This window comes from Hylaeus volcanicus, chromosome 3 (genome assembly GCF_026283585.1).
Source record: "Hylaeus volcanicus isolate JK05 chromosome 3, UHH_iyHylVolc1.0_haploid, whole genome shotgun sequence".
Taxonomy (NCBI): domain Eukaryota; kingdom Metazoa; phylum Arthropoda; class Insecta; order Hymenoptera; family Colletidae; genus Hylaeus; species Hylaeus volcanicus.
Window position 1 is genome coordinate 15,721,471 of NC_071978.1, and position 15,499 is coordinate 15,736,969.

At 36.3% G+C, this 15,499-nt stretch overlaps 1 protein-coding gene across 1 annotated transcript in view; it reads left to right on the plus strand.

The window, feature by feature from the left end:
* The window catches only part of LOC128873879 (uncharacterized), a 460,110-nt gene that overhangs the window by 349,015 nt on the left and 95,596 nt on the right, over window positions 1–15,499 (plus strand). The window contains exon 8 of the mRNA XM_054117849.1: window positions 12,723–12,953. Within this exon, the coding sequence (XP_053973824.1) occupies window positions 12,723–12,953 (231 nt within the window). The remainder of the gene's footprint in view (window positions 1–12,722; window positions 12,954–15,499) is intronic.

Sequence of the window (15,499 nt, forward strand, 5' to 3'; positions counted from 1 at the left end):
TGACTTCGTTACGTACAGACGACTTCCTTGTGGGGTGTACGCTAACTGAACTTCAATGCAAACTTCACGGATGCTATTTCTGCTTGGCGTTCTTGTATTGATTCAACGTATCGTGGTTACGTAAAGCTATTGCATTTGGTTCTGCGTGGTCGCGTAGACTTCTTGGCAAATGTTATTATCGTCGACGTTTGTTCGTTAAAATGGCGAAAGCAAGTCTGCTTAGATCTAAGGACTCGATATGATGGTTTCTTTCTCGTAAATTGTTAATTTTTAGACAAAAAGGAGGAACTAGATTTTAAACGAGTAAAGGGAAAGTAAGTATAATAAATGATATATTCTTTTCTGGGTTAAGAAAACAAGTAGTTGGAAGTTTCTTTATTTCCTTTAGAAGTGTTTCAGTGTTTAATAACTTACGTATACAGGGTGGATGATGAATCATGATCAGTGGAAATTACTCTGTTATTAGCAGTCCGATTAGGAGAATTTGGAAATAAGGGTTCGTATAATCGAGGTTCTACGGTATATATAAAAATTGCAAATTTTTAGTTTTGTCGTAAGAGTTACTCTATTGCTCCTAATACAAATTTAAAATAGGAGAAAAATTGTAATACTTATAAAATTGCCATACAGTGATTCATATTAATATTTGGACACTATAGGACTTTGTTCATTATTGCAATGTATATCTGACCATAACTCAATTGACATATTTTTTGTTGTGTAACATGTTAGAACGTATATTCTGTTTAACAGAAATGTAAATTTTATTTGTTTAACACATCGAATTTGTAACATAATAAATAGTTTACTAGATCATGTATTATTCCTGCGATGTATTAATATTAAGACACTCAATACATTTCCATGTTTCTTAATTCTCTAATACTCTTCACCTTCGACGGTTAAGACTGTTTAGAAAGATGATGATGTTCAGCAAGCTGCAAGCACACTTGGTAATATCAGTTTCTATTCGATAGTCGACGTGTAATACTTATAAAATTGACGTATATCACTGAATTACTTTTCCACATAATCGTCGCACAAATTCAAGCAGTTTTATCACGGCACAAGTTTTTGAAATCCTTGTTAAAGACCTGCGCTGTCACAGCACCTAGCCAGATATCGACTGTAACGTTATAAGAAATGTGTAGATAGATGTGTAGATATGTTATAAGAAAAGTCTTCCTTGGTCGGAACCGTTGTTATTTGTTTGGGGTTCTTGTTTCGCTTCCTGATTGCCCGGGAAGCTAAGATCTCGACCTTACGTCATATGGGGCGGAACAAGCTGAGGAAGAAGAAGGGCGAAGGAGAAGCGGGAAAGGAAAAGAGTTTTTGTCAAAGGACCGTCACTAAGGCTGCCTGGCAGACTCTGTTTTCGACTCGGGGGAAGTGGGACGAGGAACTGTATTTGGAAACTTGTACTTACGTATAAACGAGGAAAGACGAGGGAATTTTCGACGCCGGCGCTTATCGTTGCCGAATCCTCTCGGCCAAGGACGCAATATTGACCATTCATGAGCTTCTCGTTGGATTCGAAGCACCGAGTATCCATCCAGATTTTCGTTTTACCGAAGAGGTAGTAATTCCATCAACTCGATCCAAAACAAAAGCCTCCACGTTGCAACTCGTACAAAAGCTTAGACAAATCAACTCGACAGTTTAGTCGAGCACTGCCCAGAATTTCTCGACGAGTCGTAGAAGCGGATAGTCGGATATGTTCGCTACTAAACAGACCTATACGTTCATAAATGTCGTCCAACTCTATTATTGCATTGGGTTGGCGATACATACCATACATTGTAACTTGGTTAACTCAGTTCCCCTGAGAGATTCTCTGATATACTTTTTGTTATAACTAGCAGGTATTAAAATAACAAAAAACCAAAAAACAGTATATTGTATTAACAAAACGATTACTAAATGCGATTATAAAGGTACTTTATTAATATTAATAGAATGCTTTTCTATAGATGCTGTTTTATGCTACGTCTTTCCTCATCGAGGGCCGAACAGCGAGTGAATCCCTACTCCCTTGTCCGTCCAGGTCCTCGCCCATTCGGCTTTTGTTTATAAGGCTGGCGCCTTATCGCTCGGACTTTTTGTAATGTGGCCGGCCGCCGAGTTGCTTATATAGCGTCCGCGGCTTCTTCTGTCGAACTTTTGTTACAATTGCACTAATAAGAAGATATATTTAACGATAAAATGATTAACTGAAAGAACTGTCTGTATACAACGATATATAGGGTGTCTCAAAAATGTTGTAACACATTGAAAGGGCTGGTTCGGAAGGTGATTTGAAACAACTTTTTTCCTTAGCGAAAATGTTGTCCGAGGCTTCATTGAGGAGATATTAACAGAAAACACTGACCAATCAGAGCGCGCGGATACCGTTGGAGCGGCTGTGGTAGCGAAGGCTATGTGCTAGGCGGCCGCGTCAATGTCCTTCGATGCACGTCGAGTCGCTTGTTCGCGTACAAGCGCGGTCGCTTAGCACATAGCCTTCGCTACCGCGCCCGCTCCAACGGTATCCGCGCGCTCTGATTGGTCAGTGTTTTCTGTTAATATCTCCTCAACGAAGCCTCGGACAACATTTTCACTAAGGAAAAAAGTTGTTTCAAATCACCTCCCGAACCAGCCCTTTCAATGTGTTACAACATTTTTGGGACACCCTGTATACAGTCGATCACAAAAAAATTGGAACACCAGCATAATCTTAAGTTCAAGGGTGATCTTCGTAAGAAAGGATCTAAATGACAGAGCTATAAAAATGAACAATTCACTATTCTTAATACCTTTTTATGAAAGTTAGTCCCCTCATAATAAAGTTCTGACTGGTTATTCAAAGCTTCGAAACCAAGCCAAAGCTTCGGTGCAGCCATAAAGATTTTTCCCCAACATCTCCTGATCGCACAATAAATACAAGAAATATCATTCAACTGTAACGTACCGATTTTTATGAAACTTAAAATTGTGAATGATACGCCAGTTTATTAAATTTTTCAAAAACTGTTAGAGATACGAGGGTTATTCAAATATAAACCGGAATTATTGTACATAAATTTATTGGCGATAGATAGAAATACAAATGGGTTGTCTAATTTTTCTACGTGAGTTCCTTCAACAGAAATACATGTTCTCCATCAGATAGGAAGCTTTCTGATCCCATCATAGAAAAAATAGAATTTAGCTGTCCCAGTAGCCAATTGTAACGAAATATGGCTCCATAACTATACCCCAGAAAATAGCAGAATGAGTAAGGGGTGATGGAAAGTTAAGAAAAGGTCACTGATCAAGGCCAAGACTCTACTGTCAGCCAGAAAAGTTCTGGGAACTGTGTTTTAGGACTCAAAAGGTATTGCTGATTAACTATCTACACAAGGGTGGTCACTAGAATCGATTCCGGTCCCGGTTTATACTTGAATGACCCTCGTAGAAAAAGATATTAGATATGAATAACGAACAATAGCATGATCTGAATAAAAATATTACCAAATCATAGGTTTTGTTTGCGAATACGCATCGAATTTCTGACTGCTTAGTACAGCTGGAATTACAAGAATGCCAAGAATTTGAGCTACCTCTAATGGTGGTTAAACCAAACTATTCCTGGTAGATCCCAAGCACGCATAGTGTCAGTTGAATGTAGTCCATCGGTGTGCTGAATTTCAGTGTTAGAGCTTCTATCAAAGGTATTCCTAAGTCCTTGTAAGAAGCGATCCACGAAATCGGTCCATCGCTCGAGATCAGGGTCTCTCCACGGCCTGATGCTCGGGTAAGAAGCAGGAAGCCTCGTGGGCTACCGTCGCTGATGCAATTGACGACCTTGCAGCGACTCCCTCCGGGCGTTCCGCAACGCAAAGTCGTGTCTCGGTCGTTGGAGTCAGAAGGGAAGAGGTGGTATATACTGGTTGGCAGGCTGCGGCGAAAAGTGAGCAAAACCGACGAAGAAGAAACGCCAACAGAGTAAATGAGGACGTCGATGGAACGGCAAAAGTAGAAGAAGAGGCAACCGTGGCGGAAAGAGGAAAGAAAAGGAAACGACGGAACCGCGGTAGGGAAAGGAGCGGTGGTGGAGGAAAAGGATGACGAAAAAGAAACCAAGACAGAAGGGAAAAAAAGCAAAGCTGCGAAGGAGGATCGAAAAAAGGTGACAAAAAAGTGGCAACCAGAAAAGGTGGGAAGAGGTTGGCCTAGCGTGTCAGAGAAAGAGACGGCGAGGAAGAGAAGACACGAAAATGAGAAAAGAGCGAAGAGCTTACGCAAGATTCTATATTTACTGTAAGAGCCGGCTGGCCCCACCGCTGGTTTCTCCTTGGTATCCCCGACGCCAGTTTTACGCTTCGTTTTCATGATTCATTCCCGTCTACCACGTGGCCCAGTCGATGCTTCCCACGGCGGGCTACTTGTTCGGGAGAACGATCGCGACGACTTTTGCCACTGTTCGAGACTCGTTACCAGGGCGCCGCTGACTAAATTGCACGGTATACCGAGAACCGATGCTCTCTCCGCGTGACTTCCGAGCAACGGTGGATGTAGCTGATTATTCTGTCCCGTTTCGTGAATATCTTGACACGAAATCATCTTTGTTACTCTGGTGATAACGAGCTCTCAGAAATTTTTATTATTGACGACTGAGGATTATTTCGGTGCTGGGGTGTATTTGCTTGCGAGCATTTGATGAGTTCTTTTGTTTATAATTCTTATATTTGTCATATGATAATTTAGTTTTTATTGCAACAGGATACTGAATTATTTTAAAAACTTTAACATATTTTAGAAAGTTTAGACGTGGCATCGGACTCTTTCTTATTTCTTCAGTGATAACGAGGTAATTTTCAAAATAGGGAACTGATGATTATTTGCTCTCGAGTGGTCTTTCGTTGATGATTCTTCAATTTTGGATAGCACAAAAATACTAGGAGTTATAAAGAAAAATAAACTCATACTTTATGAATTTTATATTATTTTTTAACATTTTGTTAATTTTCCAGTAAAACTTATAGAATAAATACATCAAAATACAAAGTTTCAAACTACAAATAATTTTTCAGTAAAAAGAAAGTGTCTCTCCTCAAACATTCATAAAGTTCACCTCATTTTTGCTTATCCTACGTTTATATAGTCCCTTAATAAATCTTTTAGTTCGCAGTATATCAGCATTGGTCGACTGGGTTTATGGTTACTTAATTACGATTTCATTTATTCAAAAGGTTGAAGGCACGAGGCAGTGGCCACCAACTCGAAATTTAAACGAGCCATCCATATTCCAATTCGTGTATATTTTAAATACTTGTATAATTTTAGTAATTCTGCCTGACTCTCCGCTAAATGGTAAATTAATTTCAGCGAAACGAAATCTCCGACCCGTTTCTTCTCCTCGCTTCTCTTCTTTCTGTCTCTCTTTCTCCACCCCCCCCCCTCTCTCCTCTGCTCACCATTTCTCTCGAAAGAAGCTCGAAGACTCGTTCCACGAACATTTTCCTCGTTTTTCCATTAAAATCGTCGAGTTGATGTAAAAATATTTGCTTGAATCGTTGACAGCCGTTCTTTCCACATTTCTTCGTACTCATTTCGGGTCCCATTTGCATGTCTACTGTCTTTCGCGTTTCTCTTTTTGTGAAAATGTTTGGATCGCCCTGTGTTTTCTTTGGAGTCGTCGCGCGATTGTCTCTGGGAAAACGGAAACGCGTGTCAGGTGTTCTCAGCGGTGAAAATTTTGCACGGGACACGTTTGTTTTGGAAACATCGATGGGGATGAAGCGAAAGCTGAAAGGCTTACATCGTAAGCCAATGGTAAGAAAATTCTACAAGGGAAATTTTCGTGACAATTTGAAAAGTCAAAACACTTTGACACTTCCCAGCAATGTAGTTCAAATGATGCCAATAGCGTAACGATTCTTTGTCTTGACAGTAAAATGGTTCCAATGAAACATCCCTTTAAAAATATTGTTTCCATGGTATTGTTAATATCTGAGCAGTTAATTAATTTAATTGAAAAATTAATGATCTTTAATGACCTACGATGAAGAACGGGACCAAAGATGGATAAGCCATCTCTGTTTGATAGTCAGACAACCATAATATTGAAACCGAGGAGTTATATGCAGGGCCTGAATTCACATTCAAATCCTTCACTTAAATTTTACAACGAGGAATTATTTATTTACAAATGCTGTTACATATTTTATATTTTTTATAAAATGTATATTAAATAATAATACTTTGTTGATTTTTGTCACTCCTTTAAACTGAATCAACGGTATTAAATAAATGTCTTGCATCTGTTAATGGTATCATCATTCTGTAAAAAGTTAATCAAAATCGGAGCCTTTCAATTGGGTAATTTTCGCGGCGAACGCGCTGAACAACCCTTACCCCGGGTCCACACTGCGCGAACACTGGTTCGCGTACATCGTTCGTGAACATGATAGCTAACCCTGTTATTCACCGGTTTTCGCCGTAGTGTGGACGGGAAATAGCAGAGTTCGCTAACAAATGACCCTCCTAATAGGCGTAAAGTCGTAAAAGTAGCCCCGCTGGGTTAGGCGAAAACTGTGTTCGCGAACCAAATTCAGCGATTCACGAGGTGGTGGATTCGGCGAACACGTTCGGGGAAAACATCGCCTTTTTCCTCGTTCTTGTCCCTTTTCAAACCCTCGGAGCTTGGGCATTGCTATTCTTTCCAAATGTGGGGCTGGTCTTTATGACCACCCCCAGGTAGGTACATACTCCAAAGGGATAATATGCGTGACCGAAGTTAACATTATTTTCTTATTACTCATCCAAGTTTGTATATTTTTTGTTGTATCTTGATGAAAGTATATGCAATATATTGGCGAGATTTTCCTGATAAAAATGGCACCAAACACAATGCAATTCAGACAACTTTAAGTTTCGTTTACAATATGCAATATTTTTATAATATTAATACTTGATTTTGTGAGCCAGTAATCAATTAGAAAGTCTCTTCGAAAATAGGAAACAGATTGTAAAATTCTTGCCAGGAGATAATTAGGGCCTATGAAAAAACTAGGTAACTTTTGTAGCTATGTGAACCTGATACCCGACTTTTCAAAAATTCATTTTTTTATGGAAAAATAATAGCATTTCGTTTGTACTTGATTGAACCATTAATAGCTTCGTTTGTACCTTCATCAATTAATAAAAAAAAAATAAAAAAAATGACAAGCACCCGACATTGAGATTTTTGAAATCTGTTTTTTCCCTATTCTTTAGAATCGTTTGTACCCGTTTGTATCGCTTTTCGTTTCGTTTGTACCTCAATAGTTTATGATTTATAAGCAATTGTTTATATGCGTAAGGGGAGAGTTCGTCACTCATCAATTCTGCGTATTTCTGAAGAACTCATTTAGAAGTGGAAACGTAAGGAAATGAGACCGCATTGTTTTCAAAATTAAAGTTACAGGCACAGAGGAAGAACAGATTTAAAAAATTTTGAAAATTAATTTACTCCTTTCTTACACGTACAATAATTGGCTGTAAAATTTAAACTAGTGAATTATGAACGAAGTGAAAAAACAGATTACAAAAATCTGAATGTTGGATGCTGGGTAATTTTTTTTTATTTTTTTTATTTATTAATTGATGAAGGTACAAACGAAACTATTAATGGTTCAATCAAGTACAAACGAAATGCTATTATTTTCCATAAACAAATGAATATTTGAAAAGTCAGGTATCAGGTTCACATAGCTAACTTTTTTAAGACGTGAAGCTGACAAGGGCCGTAAAATGGTATTTTAAAAAATATTAATAGGCAAGCATACCGTCTTAAAAAAAAAGGTCAACGAACATTTCTTGAAGAATAGTATGTGTAATACATATAGGCTGTAACAAAATCTATTACTTATCATAAGCGAAACTCAAAATTGTCTGTATTGCGTCGTGTTTGATATCATTTTTATCAGAAAAATCTCGCCAATATATTGCATATATTTTCATCAAGATACAATAAGAAAAGCATAAAAACTTGGATGAATATTAAGGGACTAATATTAACTACGGTCACGCATATTATTATCCCTTTGGAGTATCTGCCGGCGGGTGGTCGTAAACGGTCGTTTGCTTTCGAGCATTTTCAACCATGGAGAGGATGCGAATCGCCCGAATCCACAAAATAACATCAGTTTCACAGGAGTACGAACATCGTAGATGTTCGCCGACATGTTAGCGACAGTAAGAACACCCTTGCGAATGTTTTTAGAGTATGTTCTTGTTTCGTGTTCGCGCAGTGTGGACCCGGGGTTACGAACAACAAGAATACTAGTTTTGGACACGCTGAGTATGAAAAAAAATATTCGTTATAGTCTTTATTACAGTAAGGAGTTGTTGACTTTACCTCTGTAACTATAACACTGCTGCGAAAGTTCTACTCATTGTTAGAATAAAGTTTCATAATTCTGTTCTTACTTTTAATTAATTCACTTTTCGAGATAAATATTTTTAAAGTAACGAAGTCTTAAATTGTATACAATTTTGCTTGAATAAATTATATAAAAATAGGATTTCCTACTAGTCGGTTTATTTAGAAATATCAGTATCAATTCCAGTGCTTCAAGAAAAATTCACATTATGCATTATTTGTCTTTCGAATTTAATAAAATGGAACTGATAAGACTCATTATAAATATGAAGAGAGCTTATAGTAAAATTTAATCCTAAACGAAGGTTTTTAATTGTGATTAAATTTTTTATAGTTTAGACGTATCAAAAGTTAGTAATTAATAGAGAAATAATATTTCAAACAAATATTTAATTGTATCGGTTCGATTTGAGACCTCTTCAGTTAGATTGAAGTCAAAAACAGCTAAAGTCCATCTTTTGACACTTTACGAGTTATTTATGTATGTAACTGTTTTTAGTTCTTTTATACTTATCTAATACTATTTAAAACAATACAAAAATTTAATTTCTATAGCGTTTTTCACAGCATAAACAAATGATGATTTGTTTTGTATTGTCTTGACATTCGTAGCTACAATAGATAGTCTAAAATATAAAAAGTAGAGAAACTGTACAAGAAGAACGAGTTATTTAGAGACATATAAATTATCTATGTAGTGATTTCCTTGTTGTGATAAACAGTACCTTTTTACAATTTCTATGAATAATGCTGAAATTTACACTCGACAACGCAATGCATAAACAACAATTCGCTGTAAAGTGAATCCAAATGCAAATGCACGCGTCAAGCTATAAATGATTAGAGATTGCCGTTGGTCGTGGAAATCAATAAAATAGCTGAATCGGTTGTTTTGTTGTTATCCATTTCCTGTGTTCTTCCGTTCGATGCATACAGATTATTTAATCAATATACCCCATTCAAGATAATCGAACTATTGAACTCGAAAAAATAAGTGGGTCGATTGATTTCATTTAATGCTTATCAATCCCCGCGTTTGTTCGGAAACTTCTGAAATGCTTCATTGAATAGAACTTTTCAACAAATGGTAATCAGTGTTATTACGAATTGTACACATGAAGTACCGAGTCGTATAGAAAGTGCAATAAAACAAATGACAAATATTTTCACCTAATGTTCTGTATAAATTTGTCATTTCTTCAATTAATTGGGGCCTAATAAAAAAACATTAATAAAACCCTAAAGAATTATATAATGTCTGATTGGTTTCAGTTAAATAATAAGCATAACTAAAATGAATTTAGAAGCCTTTGTTAGAAATTTGTCGTGAAATGCACTTGAAAAAAATAGTATATTATAAGAAGTATTACTATAATACAAGTTGTAACAAAACAAAATAGCGTGCTCGTTCGCAGAATGTATTCAGAAATATATTGTCTATTCTTTTATTTAAATTCTGTTATTGAAAATGTAATGATTATTACAAATTTTAAGAACGAACATTATTGAATAAAATTTTAGGGATTTCGTAAATTAATATAATTAACACCTTATACAAAACTCGGACTGGGGTTACGAAAATTAAATACGAATTATATATTATATTTGTATGTGATATATCTAGCATTTATATACTATTTATATATTTACTATAATTATGAAGTTGTCATGGTTATCCAAGGAAAAAGCATCATATCTTAAACAAATAAAATTTAATACTGAATTGTTCATTTTTACACATAACACATTTTACCATTCTATTTGAATAATTACCAAATGATAAATAAATAATTAATTTCCTTTTATTTATGAATTTTTCTCGAAATTTCTAATTTAAGATTTATATATTTCGTATTTGTAGACTCTGAAGACGTTTCGATCTAAATATATAATAAAATTAAAGTCGAAGAATTGAAACATAAAGAATAATGTTTATTTTTATACTAAAAAACGAAGTGTTCAATAAAGTTGCATATTTCCCTTTAACCTCAAATTTGAGTAATTGACGAAAATTCTCGGTTCACTCCATAACGTCCAGACTTTAAATACTTAGCATCGACTTTGACGGAGAGTTAAACTGCACTCCCGGCAAATCCTTCAATTGTCGAATTAACGTGGCACAGTGTTCCTCGTAAACGGGTTTAAGTTACGTTCATCCTTCGGCTCGGCACATGACGAGTAACAAGATTAGTAACAAACAGGTAAACGTGTTCTGGATTCTAATTAACGCGCAAATACGTTACAGCTCCACTAAGAGACTAGTCGCCATATCCTTCGTTGCTTTGCTCGGTTCTTGTCTTGATACCCTTAAGCACTATTACCTAAAACTGACTTCGTTAATGGTTCCTATCTGCTGCTTTAACTTTCTGACAAATGTCGGATTCGTTTGGTAGACGGATCATGTAACTACAAAATGAATTATGTTCTGGGTGATTGCGAGTATTTATTGGATTGGTCCATAAGTCCGTGAGATTTGTTGTAGATGTCTTACGATCTTGATTTTTTTAGTCAAACACAAGTGCTATGGAATATATCCCAATTTTATTTTAAACAAAACTATGCATTGTATGGAATCGGACAAAATCCTAAAGCTCCTTTGGGAAAGCCCCTTATGCGATAAAAATTAATTTGTAATACAGAGCGCCCCACGCAACTGGAACAGGCTGTACCTCCTGAACGGTTGGGAATAGAAGAAAATGTTATAAGTGAAAGTTAAATGGTTTTGGATGGTGCATATCATGAAACTAATTTTATGCACTTTTGTGCATCTGTGCATCAGAAAAATGCAATTGCACTTTTTTTAAAAATGGGAGCCTATACTCTGACGACTCGATGCAGTTTCTTGTGCACTACAACAAAAGTAGTAACATGCTTATGGATGTTAAAAGTTATCCGAATTACTTCTCAGTACTTTGTAAAGAGAAGTACTCGTATGTAAGAGTTCGAAATTATTAGGTTTAGACAATAATTCTGTGCCTTTACATACATTCACATTTTATGGGTAGCTTCTAAGTATCTCACAAGCAAAACTTAGTATTACCATGATAAATTAAAACTATTTGGGATAATGTAACTTATTTTTGTTGTAACATAATTGTTGAATAAAACTTTATTTAGGAGTTAAGCAAAAACGGCACTTTTGTTTAAACGATAACTATTTATTATAACGCACAATTTGCATTCTCAAGCAGACGGGATACATACCTATCGCACTGACATCTCTTATTCTATACGACGTACAGTATATATGTATTACACTTATAATATTATTATTATAACCATCTTATAATATCGTAGTACATACTTATAATCGTTTCTTTTTCTAAATTTCATAATTGCACATTTTGGCCTCGTTTGGGAGATTCCATCCCGCTAAGCACCGGGTGAAAAATATTTGCGTTGGGTTAATTCGTGCTTCTACGCCAACGATCGTCGAGACAATAGAGATTCGCAACGAGGTCGATAGCTGCGTGAGTAACGCCGACATTAATTCCGCAGCCAACGGTCTCTATCGCGAAAAAAAGAGGATCTTGATTTTATCGTCCGTACCGTGAACATTTATGCCACCCAGTGTGGCTTCGTGCACACGCCGCGTGAACATTTGCCTTACAATGTGCACCGTACGCCCGTACCTCGCTTACCAACAATGAAAACATTTATATCGTCCAGCACTTTGTGACACAAAGTAGAGGGAATTATGGCCAGCCAGCGTTCTTTTCCGCCGTGGCTTCCGAGAACTTCGCCTGTTCCAACTGTGCGCGCTCTTTGTGTTTCCCTGGAACTATCAGTATGACCAATAATTTCTCGGATGGAACGAGGCTTTATGGTTGGCGCGCAATTTGACAGGCTTTCATGAAGCACCGAGGCGCGATTAAAAAGTGGAATATAAATTTCCGCGCGTTTAACAATGCGTTAAAATTTGCCGTAGCTTACTTATAAGAGGTCAAGGATCGTTTGAGTTGGGATAGTATCATTGGTTGATTTCCGTATTTGATGTAATTTCGTTGGTTATCCATTTTTTATCTATTCTTGATTCCAATTTTCCTTTGCTATCTACTTAATTAAATCTGTTGCCTCGTCAAATGTGTGTGACATTTTTATCAATGATTCTTTTATCAGAGAAGCATTTTCTGTGTTTAGCAAATTTTATTAATTAAGTACATCGAACTTTCTTTTTATTAATTTACAGAAACAGAATTGACCGCTATAGGGAAAGGGTTAAGGTTGAATCTAGTAATAAATCGCACGTACGATAGTTTTTCCAACACTGCAGCTATACGACAGATCGCACGCTTGGATTTCAGAGGGTTAGTAACAAACTCTTGTTTTATAAATTCAGGGAAAACCAGGACGGTGCATTCCGACGCGGGCTGCAGCAGGACATTGCCGGTTGCCTCGTCCTGGAACGGGCAGGACGCGAATTGCAACGGCAATAACAATGGTGGTAGTAACTTGGTGAAAAGGGAACCGCTGGCTTCGGTGCCCTGTCAGGTCGCCGAAGTCTCGACGTCCCTTCACGCGACAACCACCTCCGTGAAAATCGAGCCAGTCCCACCGAAATCGGAAAACGGTGAGTCTTACGCAACTTTCCCAAGTTTCTCGAATTACACTTTCTATTCGTGTCTTCGTCGGTTGTGCGGCGTAACGGATAGCAAGTTTCGAATCAGTGTCTCTTTATTAGTAACTTGTGGTAGGATGTATTGGGTTGGTACATACGTTCGCGAGGTTTTAATTTCATCTTGAATATATTGGGTCGTTCGGAAAGTTTGCGACGATTTTTAAGAAAAATTTAATGGCAACATATTTGAATCTAGACATACATCTATTGAATTATATAGATACAATTTTGTTTCATAACCTTTCCTCATTTTGCACACAACTTGAAGATTTCATCCTTCCAGAATTTCTTAGATTTTCCAACAAAAAGCTTTTCAAGATCATTTTTTACGCGAACCAAAGAGTTAAAGATTTTGATATTAGTGGAATTTTGTAAATATGTAGATAAGTAAAAATCTGATGGTGCCGAGGGTTAACTAGCTCTAACAACTTTTGTCGAGTAGTCGAAGACACGTAGGGCCGTACATTGTCCTGATAAAACACAACGCACTTCCCATTCGCTAGTTGTGATTTACGATTAATATAACCAACTCCATAAAATTCTCGTGGATGCTGGTTTTTGATATTTTTAATATTTCTGTTACTTTATGTGTCGTATAGCGTGGGTTATTTTCGATCAGTACGTTGATCTAATTTTCAACAGTACTGGAGAGTCTACTCGGAGGTTCTTGATCATCAAAGTTGATCATCATCAGTTATAAACCTAGCAAACCACTTCCACACAACTCTATTGGTTAAAACACCTTCACCATAAACAACGTATATCTTGTTTGTTGCTTGTATGGCATTTTTGCCACCAAAAGGAAAGCATCAAGCGCATATAGTGCACTTTGTTCCCTTTCATATTTAAGGGAATATAAAACCGCTACATATAGTGTATCTCATCTAAATTTTGTTTTAAGGATGACTCAAGTATGACCTTTTAAGAGATGTACATATGCCATTTGTTTTTAACAATTCTGATATTTCAGACCGCCAATCGTCATGAACTTTTTGGACAACCCAATATCTAGTAACAACTGTCTATCAGATATATGATGCTTTCACGACTCTATTCTTCATGATTGACATTAACCAAAGCTTTAGGGTGTAATTCGTGCCCTTTGAGTAATATACTTCAACATTTAGCTACCATTTCAACTAATTTCTGTAGGAGTCAAAGAGAATATTCAACGCGTACAATTTACTCTTAGTATAGAGGATGAATTATTTCTTTCTATACTGGTGCTTAACACTTTATTTACCGGAAGCCTATTTATAGGCTTTTTAATTGCAGTATTTAGTTATTCGAATTTATTTACTGTGTTGATGGTTGTCTACTTACAGTCTTCAGTGTTTAGAAACAGATTTTGCTTTCAATGTACCCAGTAACAGTATGGAGGAATTATTGTAAGCCTAGATTGGCATATGCTACTGTAGAAAATTCTCTTTTGAATAAAAGATTGTTTCTAAACAGTCCGGTAGATGAAGTGTTAAGAAGAATTTGTGATTTTATTGCTTTTAAACAAATCAAATTTGACCCTTGAAGAAGCTAGCTATAATGCTGGAGAAATGTCGGAATATCTTACCATATCGCTTGCATTCAGAAGCTTCAGTTAATATCAACCAACAGTCTGTCAGTTATATATAATAGTATGCGTTATTCGATAGCTTTTGGTTTTTTCTGTTACATCATTTTGTATGATTTTATTCTGTACTAAAAAACAGCGATAATTATGCGAAAAGTATGGAACATCGAATTAGAATAAGCATCACCGACATGTGCTACTTTATGAATTTAATCGCGGTTCAAATGTTGCTGATGCTGCTCGCAACGTTTATGCAGTCATGGAGAAAGTTATGTTGTTGACAAAACAAAATGTTTCCCTCATTTTAAGGATGGACATTTTTCAATAAATGGTTCCATAGAACGATTTTTGACACACAATCGTGACAGCAAAAAGCATAGATATGTGTTTGACAAAAATGAATTCGAATTTCGTTACGCAGAATACAAGTTCAAACTGTCTGAACAGAAAATGTTCAGTTTGTCTTTAGTTAGCTACTGAATAATGAAAATATATAAATTGACGTCACTCTGATCTCTTAAAAAAAATTGAGATTAAGGGAACTGCATCATTATTCGACAGTGTGCCAACCAAATGGTCAATTTTTAAAAGAGACATTAAAATTACTTTTATTAGTGGTGTTACTCGTTACAAAATATAATTTGTGGACATGTATTGCTATCGCTTGTCAGTTCCTGACACTGCTAGCCAAAGGTTTATGATGGGAAGAAATATAAACTTATCCTATTAATGCGTTTATTCGTCGATACTTCGAATGGTATACTCGATTACTTTTCGTATCATTTAACCCTTTATTCTTGAAATTCAAGATTTCCTACTGCGCCCACTTTGTTAGCGATTTCTACGCTAGAAAAAAATGGCAATTACTGCAACTTTTGTTTCTTTAATATGTCGACTACTTGAAGAATTTGTAAGTTTAGAACCAAATTAG